The sequence below is a fragment of the Balearica regulorum genome, chromosome 15, assembly GCF_011004875.1.
Source record: "Balearica regulorum gibbericeps isolate bBalReg1 chromosome 15, bBalReg1.pri, whole genome shotgun sequence".
NCBI classification, from domain to species: domain Eukaryota; kingdom Metazoa; phylum Chordata; class Aves; order Gruiformes; family Gruidae; genus Balearica; species Balearica regulorum.
This window is the reverse complement of record NC_046198.1, coordinates 3,133,382-3,141,711: the sequence shown is the minus strand read 5'-3', so window position 1 is coordinate 3,141,711 and position 8,330 is coordinate 3,133,382. Positions and strand designations below refer to the sequence as shown.

The following is an 8,330-nucleotide window of genomic DNA, read 5'->3' as shown; positions in this document are numbered from 1 at the left end:
ACATGCTGGCCAGCGAGGCTGAGGCTGTGGCACTCACCGGCCGTGCCCATGGCTGCTGTTGACCATCAGGCAGCCTGGTCGGGTGCTGCCCCCGGCCCCCAGCGCGGTGTGGGGCTGGAGCAGTGGGGCAGGGCAGGGCAGCCAGGCCCCCCGTGGGGCCTCCTCAGGGCTGGGCCCTCCAGGGCAGCCGGGGCCCCCCAAGGCAGTGCCGCAGCCGCTCCCTGGGCCCAGCACTGCGCGTCCGTGGCCCCCCCCCCCCGCCCCTCGGCGCTGATAAGATAAGGCCAGGGTGGAGGTGCCGACTGCTATAAGAGGGCGTCCCCACGGGCACCGCTGCCACCAAGACCTGCCCACCACCACCAGCTGCCACCATGCTGACCCCCGAGGACAAGAAGCTGATCCAGCAGGTGTGGGAGAAGATCTTGAGCCATCTGGATGACTGTGGAAGAGAGGCCCTGGAGAGGTGCAGGCTGGGCTCGGGGACCCCACGGGCAAGGGGGGAGAGTGGGTGGGAGCCCCACAGGGGGCTGGGGGGGGACCGGCTGGGGGTCAGTGGCACTGACTGTCCCGCTCCGGCAGGATGTTCTGCGTCTACCCCCAGACCAAGACCTACTTCCCCCACTTCGACCTGCATCCTGGCTCTGACCAGGTCCGCAGCCACGGCAAGAAGGTAGCGGCTGCCTTGAGCAATGCCGTCAAGAACGTGGACAACCTCAGCCAGGCCCTGTCCGAGCTCAGCAACCTGCATGCCTACAACCTGCGCGTCGACCCCGTCAACTTCAAGGCAGGCGGGGGACGGGGGACAGGGGACAGGGGCGGGGACCAGGGGATGGGGACCGGGGTGGGGGGATGGAGGCCACAGCAGCAGTGCTGAGCCCCATTTTGCCTTGCAGCTGCTGTCGCAGTGCTTCCAGGTGGTGCTGGCTGCACACCTGGGCAAGGACTACACCCCTGAGGTCCACGCCGCCTTCGACAAGTTCCTGTCAGCTGTGGCCGCCGTGCTGGCTGAGAAGTACAGATGAGCCACCACCCACGCCCAAGTGCCATCAATAAAGACACCTTTGCCACAGCACTGCGTCCGTCTGTGCCGGGGCTGGGGTCGGGATGGGCTGGGGTGTCGCGGTGCTCCCATCAGAGGGAGGGAGGGAGGGAGCTGCCCATAAGGCTGGCGGTGGTACAGGGGAGCAGTACTAGCCATGGGCTCCCTGGGTGCCCCACCAAGAGCCCTGCTCGCTTCCACACACACACCCCCCCCCAGCTGGTAGCAGGATCCGAGGGATGGAGCTCAGCCTGTCACCTCACCATGCATCACCTCTGGGGAACAGGGGGGGAAGGATGTGCCAAGCCAAATGTGGTTCTTGCATGCCCTTGAAGGATTCTCTGGGGGGAGCAGGGGTAGGATTAATCCCTCCTGGCTCCATCCATCACAACGGTGGTTTAGGACTGTATTGGGGATGCTGGGGGAATTAGGTGCCTGCATAAGCTCCAAAAGCAGACACGTTCATGGAGTGAAAAAAATCCACAGACCATTGAGCAGAAACACTGTTCTCAAGCCCCTGAGCCACAAATCCCCAGCGACTGCCAGGGAAGTGGCCCCACACCTGCCCCAGGTGTCTGCTCTCGCCCTGGCACCAGGGCAGGCAGAGCCACAGTCCAGAACAGGGCCACCAGTTTCAGAGTTTTGGAGCCTGAATTAAAAAAAAAAAAAAAAATTAAAAAAAAATCATTGTCTTTACATCACAGGTGATGGGTTAGAAGGTACTAAACTAGCCTTGGGTTTGCTCTGCGCTGTGACACCAGAGGGAGGAGACGAGCGCTGGTGAGCGGTGCCTGCGGCGGCCGGGCGCTGGGTGTGCAGGGACCCTGCCTGCACAGAAACACGCGGCTGGGAGTCCCTGGGCCACACTGGCCCCTGCTCCTGCAAGCGCTCTCATGAACCCACAGGGCTTTTCCTCCACCCTCAGACACATCCCAGTCTAGATGCCAGTGTCTGCATGTGCATTTACACCCATCTATTCTTGTGCCACCAGTTTGAAGGGCTCTTCTGCCTTTGCAGTTTGCTCCCAACGCACAGACAGGCAGCAGACACACCGCTCCGCTGCTGTTTCCCTGGGCTCTGCTTCCCAGAAAATCAGCCCCCCTGTCCTCCCCTCCTCCCCTGCTCTGAAATGGTGCCAGCTCGAGCTAATCTCCCCCAAACACAAATGATAAGAACTGTCGGCCATGGAGGAAACACGGGTGTGAACTGTCCCCTGCCTGCCTGCGCCAGCTCTCGAACCTACTGGAAGCACGGCAGCCCTCCTCACCTTCCTCACCCTCCCTGTCTTCCTCACCACCTTCATCTTCCTTGCCTTCCTCACCATCATTTGAGGCACGCGGGGCTCGCCACGGGCTGCGGCAACGCTGCATGCCTGCCTTCCCCAGCTGTGAGCTCCTGCTGCTGCTGGCCGGTGTTTGCCTCAGTACCCGGCACTGATCCCCGTTGCTTTGCCGAGTGTCCCCCCCTGCACGGGAGTCAGGGTCACCCGGTCCCCCGCGGCACTGGGGCCGGCACAGCACGTGCACAGGAGAGAGGGCTGGGGCAGGGGAGCTCCAGCTTCTGTATGCAAAGGGATGTGACTGCAGTTTGGGGAGCAGGGGGTGAAGAGGGCACACACTTTGGGGTACACCGTTTTCGGGTGCACTGTGGGAATGAGAGGAGTAGGTGCAGTGGGGCAGTGTGGATGAGTGGCTGTGTGTATAGGGGCCGTGCTGGATGGCAGGGTGGGTATAGGGGCAGCGTGCGTGTGCAGGGATGGTGTGTGCACAGACACTGTGTTGGACGGCAGCGTGTGTACCGGGGCAGTTCACGTGTGTGCGTGGAGGCTGTGTTGGATGGGTCATGTATGTACAGGTGCCTGCAGGGCCTGTGGGTGTCGCGCAGGCTCAGTCTGTGGGGCACAGGCTCCCACCATGCTATTGAAGTTACAACCCGCCCCCCCGCCGTCCCCTCCATCCTGCCCGCTTCTCCCTGCCAGAACACATCCAGGCTGTGCCAGGGCTGCCCGTGCCGGGGGGTCCTCAGCCAGCACCCCGCTCCAAGCCCTGAACCCAGCCTGTGCTGAGGGGGCCGGCCTCCTCCACCCGTGCCAGTGCAGACCCTGAGCCTAAACCTGAGCCTAACCCTGCAGTCAGCCCGTGCCGGAGGGGCCGGACCACCCAGCCCGCGCTGATGCGAGCCCTGACCCCGCTCCTGACCCGAACCGCAGCCGGTGCCGCGGGGCAGAGCTCCCACGGCCGGGATCGGTGCCGGTGCCGCGGGGAGGAGCGGGGCGCGGCGGGCGGTGCCCCCCCCCTGGCCGGGGTCCAGCGCCGGCGGGGCCGGGACCGGGCGCGGGGCGGGCCGGGGGGGGGGGGGGGGGGGGGCGGTGTCCCGGCACCGCATATAAGGGCGGCGGCGGCGAGCGGGGGCACCCGTGCTGGGGGCTGCCAACGCGGAGCTGACACCATGGTGCTGTCCAGCAACGACAAGACCAACGTGAAGAACGCCTTCAGCAAAATCGGCGGCCATGCCGACGAGTATGGCGCCGAGACCCTAGAGAGGTAGGTGTCCATCCCCTCTCCCGTCTGCCCCCGACTCCCTCCCATCTGCCCCCAACCTCTCCCCATCTACAACTGTCCCTGTCCTTTGTGACCCTGTCTCATCCATCCCCATCTATTGCCGACCCCCTCTGTCCCCCAGGATGTTCTGCACCTACCCCCAGACCAAGACCTACTTCCCCCACTTCGACCTGCAACATGGCTCCGCTCAGATCAAGGCGCACGGCAAGAAGGTGGCGGGTGCGCTGGTCGAGGCTGCCAACCACATCGATGACATCGCGGGTGCCCTCTCCAAGCTCAGCGACCTCCACGCCCAGAAGCTCCGCGTGGACCCCGTTAACTTCAAAGTGAGCGTCTGGGAAGGGGTGACCAGCCCGGCTCCCCTCCTGTACCCCCCTGGCCGCCTCCTTGCTCACCATCTCCTTTTGCCTTTCAGCTGCTGGGCCAGTGCTTCCTGGTGGTGGTGGCCATCCACCATCCCTCTGTCCTGACCCCGGAGGTCCACGCTTCCCTGGACAAGTTCCTGTGTGCCGTGGGCAACGTCCTGACTGCCAAGTACCGTTAAGACGGCACCATGGCTAGCGCTGGACTCAACCCACTGCCAGCCCTCCCACAGCGAGCAGCCAAATGATCTGAAATAAAATCTGTTGCATTTGTGCTCCAGCTCTGGTGTCCTGCTCTGGTTGCTGGCCGCTGGGAGGGAACGGGAGGGATTTGCTCCGGGGGGGTCTGAACTGGGAGTCTCTCCCTGCCAGGTGGGCATGCGGGGGAAATGGGCTCTGGTTTTGCTCTGTCCGAGAGAGGCAGCACTTGGGTGGTGGTGGCCGGCCGGCAGACACTGCTCTGCCAGCCGTAGGGCTCTGGGAGCAAGCAGAGCATTTCCAGGCAGCAGTGGAGGGGAAAGACTCACAGAGAGCAGCCAGAGTCTGGCCCTTCGGAGCTCCCTGCAGACCCGGCTGTCCTGGCCTTCCCAGCAGAGCACCACTCTGGGACCCCCTCTTGCCCCGCCAGCCCCTTGCCCCCATTCTGACCAAATTGTTGGAGATTGTCTCCTCCTGGACATGCTTGCAGGAGACAGTGGGGTACAGGGGCTTCTGTTGCCTGTGATCTTCGGTGTGGTGGCACAGCGAGGAGACCCCAAGGACCTCCAGGCGCAAGGGCATCTTTCTGTGTGTCTGTGCGGCATTGAAGGACTTCTGCTGGGGTATCACTTTGGAGGGGTTCTGGGGGACTGGTGGAGACAGCGGGCATGGTGGACTGCAAGGAGGAGCAGACGGGGCTCAGCCCCAGATCGTGTTCTTTGGGCCCTGAAGCGCAGCGAGGTAGGGGGTGTCAGGGCAGGAGAACGAGCACAGGCAGCAAAGCAGCAGTGTCTGCGCAGCCCCAGCCCTTATCGCAGCCCGCAGCGGGGCAGCTGGGGTGGGGGGCTGCGGACGGCTGATAAAGGAGAGCTGGGCTCTCCTCCAGCTGTGGGTGTGGTGGGAGATGGGGCAGCAGATAGTCCCAGGGGCTACAACCTGCCAGGTGCTGACTAAGGCTGCCCCATCCCTGCCAGGGCTGGGAGGTGCTTGGTTCTGGGGTGAGGGTCCAAGAAAAGCCCTGGGGCAGCTGGCGCAGCAGAGCCAGAGCAGGGAGCCAAGCCAAGGTTGCCATGGGCCACTTTGCTCCCTGGCACTTGCAAGGATGGACACTTGTCCCAGCCCCACGGCCTCCAGTCCCCATCAGTGAACATATCAGAGGCAGGAGAGACCCTAAGTGACTCTGGAGAGAGAGGGATACCCTCCAGCCCCCAGGGTTTCTCCTGCAAAGCACCACAGGCATCATGACCCCAGATGCCCACCACACGTGGGCACGGTGAGGAGGGGAAGAGAAAGCTGGTCAGGGCATCGCTGACCAACCTGATCTACCTTTGGATGGAGCAGGGTGTTGGGGCAGGTTGCACCCTTCCAGCTGCCATCACCCAGACGTAGCTGTGGGCACAGCTCTGCTGCACAGAGACCCTCTGCTCTCTGAGGAGCTTGGGGGAAGCAGGGGCATGGTGGGGGGGGTCAGGGCACACAGGTGTGCAAGGTGGTGTGGATTGGTGTGTAAAGCACTGGGAAGAGCCAGCATCAAATCCAGCATGGACTAGCAATGCTCCAAACCTGGCCACAGAGGACCCTTGCGGGGTTCTTATGCACATGGTGTGTGCATCAGAGGCAAGGTGTAAGAGCAACGCAGGGGACAGTACGTGCGTGGAGGGGAAGGGCTTGGCAATTGTCCTCACTGTCCCCATTTTTGCTTCCAACCGCCCCCATGCCATGCTGTGTCCTTAGGCAGGACACATGTGGCAGTGGGCAGCGTCCTGGCTCTGCAGCGTTTTCCCAGGGCTCTGCCTGGCCAAAGAACTGCCGAGCTCCAAAGAGCCAGGATGAGTTCTATCCCAGCCATTTGTCCCTGCTGCCACAAGATGGGGACCTCAAGCCGTGGTGCTTTATCGGGGTCAGGCAGAGGGTGCAGAGGGCCAAGCCTTGCTCCTGCCTGCAACGCTGAACTGGAGCCTCCAGGCAGGGAGAAGCAGGCTGCCAGGATGGGCTTTCAGCCAGCCCCAGTTCCCGAGCATGCTGGGGACACTGGTGCCAGCTCAGAGGGGTGCAGGAACTCCCCCCCCAGCAGCCCATTTCCAGTGCTGGGTGCCCCAGCAGATGAACACCCCATGCCTCCATGGCAGGTAAGCCCCAGGCTGCCTTCACTGGGCATCCCTTGGTGGCCATGGCTTCGTGTGCCCCAGGACACAGCCTGCCCCACGGGCCAGACACGCTGGCAGCAGCTTTCTACAGCTTGGCTCTCCCTGAACTAACATACCTGCCCAGCTGCCCGGGACCTGCAGGCAGCGCAGCAACAGTGCTCTGGAGTGGGGCAGGTCAGATATTTCCCCCACCGCCTGCCCAGGTTGGTTTTGCAGCTTGTATTGCTGCAGCCCTGGTGCTGATGAGCTGGAGGCAATCTCTGCGTTGCCACAGCAGCGACAGCCCGAAATGGCACCAGGCGACGTGGAGGAGGTGGACTTGGGGGGCAAAGCCTCCTGACTCAGGCCATGGCAGTGGTCAGGAGGCAGAGTCACAGGTGAAGAAGGAAGATGAAAATCTTCAGGTGAGAAAAAAGCCCGTCCTGATGTCTCCGCTATCTGGAGACCTTTCTCACCATTCATCAACATTTATTCTTGATGGACAAAGCATTGATGGTTCAAAGATATCCACAAAACAACATACTATTTTGTTATATGATAGTCACCAAGGCAGGTGGCATCTCAGAGCTCGTTTTTATTGAAAGAGGAACTAAAATGACATCAGGAAACAAGCTTGATGGTTATGACTTACCTGATCACAACACTTTTACCAGTCTCTCGAGGGGCTGCAAACAGCATTGTCCAAGTTGCTTGGATAGTACTTTTATTAGCGTCTGATAAATAGTCATGGCCCTAGAAAGTGCATTCTGGAAAGGGACACAGAAGCACATACTTCTGGAGGAGGTCAGGCATCCTAGGGGAGTTTACCAGGAGCTTCCCATTCAAAAATTAGCAGAGAAGCAGTGGGAAGATAGAGAATTCATTTCTTACTGGAAGTTTATCTTAGGACACCAGTTGAGAGATCCTCTTGCTGGAGAGATGAGGGAAAACATCATGTGTTTTACAAACTGCTCTTCTGTTTATAGATCCCGTATTGGTATTCAATATGCTGATAGCATAAGTCATGATTGGTGCAACCTATAGATCTTCCACTGAAAATTTGCTGCGTAAGCGGTTTGTTTGCCTTGTGGTAGGACGGTTACTTTCCTAATTGTCAGATTTTTCCATACTGAACTGATCTCTCCAATTCGTCTACATTATTTTGAATTTTAAGCTGGTGCTTTGGGGCGCTCACAGCCCCTCCAGCTCAGGCACATCTGAGAATTTAATAAGCGCATTCGCCATTACAACACATAAGTTATTGATGAAGGAACAGTGAACAATAATGTTGAACCAAGGACTGGGATCTGTCACAGAAGGAAAATAGACTCATCTGAAATGATTCATTCTTGGCAATGGCCATGGTTATTACTCATCTCTCTCTTCGATTAAATGTCTCACTGTCTTTTTTGTGATTTGAAGTTGACTGGTTTATGGTTCCTTAGTTTCCTCCTTTTACCCTGCTAATGGTAAGAGACCTTATTGTCTCATTTCTGTGACTTCATCACACACCGCTGCTCCTCAAAGGTACTGGCTGTGTGGAGACGGCTCCCATCAGTTGCTGAGGTGAGGGGTGTTTCTTCAGGCAAACAGTCTGAAAATACCGGAATGATTGAAATATACTTCAATCCACACTTTTTAGGATCCTCCCACGTTCTCCGCTGGCTGTTTTGCCAGTGGGAAAGGACAAAGTGGTTGTAGAAGAGAGAAGCACCTCATCCCAATCCTATCCTCGTCGGACCCACCTGGGCTGCCCAGCCCCAGCACACAGCTGTGAAGATTTGTTCTTTAATGCACGACAGAAATACCAGCCATAGAGAAGATGTTTCTAGATTAAACTTCCCTCACAAAACAATTCACAGCCCTAATAACCCTGGAATAAGGGATCACCCTGCCACCGAAACAGTTCTATGAGCATCTTACATTCCTTCTCGATGTGTACCAGCATCCAGCTGAAAAACTGAAAATGTCCAGGGCCTGCCCCCAGGAAAAAGGTGCCAGCCCTGAAAGATGTTTCTTTCCTGAAACCTGCCTCATGGCCGTA

At 59.3% G+C, this 8,330-nt stretch overlaps 2 protein-coding genes across 2 annotated transcripts; both read left to right on the top strand.

Moving 5' to 3' along the window:
• The first annotated feature begins 306 nt into the window (after positions 1-306).
• Positions 307-1,069, top strand: LOC142604016 (hemoglobin subunit alpha-D). Its single transcript, XM_075767798.1, has 3 exons — positions 307-463; positions 580-784; positions 894-1,069. Exons 1-3 carry the CDS (start codon positions 372-374, stop codon positions 1,020-1,022), a joined length of 426 nt encoding a protein of 141 aa, XP_075623913.1. The 5' UTR covers positions 307-371; the 3' UTR covers positions 1,023-1,069.
• A 2,358-nt stretch (positions 1,070-3,427) lies between these two features.
• Positions 3,428-4,242, top strand: LOC104641497 (hemoglobin subunit alpha-A). The gene is made up of 3 exons (XM_010310161.2): positions 3,428-3,582; positions 3,722-3,926; positions 4,016-4,242. The coding sequence occupies exons 1-3, from the start codon at positions 3,488-3,490 to the stop codon at positions 4,142-4,144; spliced, it is 429 nt and encodes a 142-aa protein (XP_010308463.2). The 5' UTR covers positions 3,428-3,487; the 3' UTR covers positions 4,145-4,242.
• Positions 4,243-8,330: the final 4,088 nt, after the last annotated feature.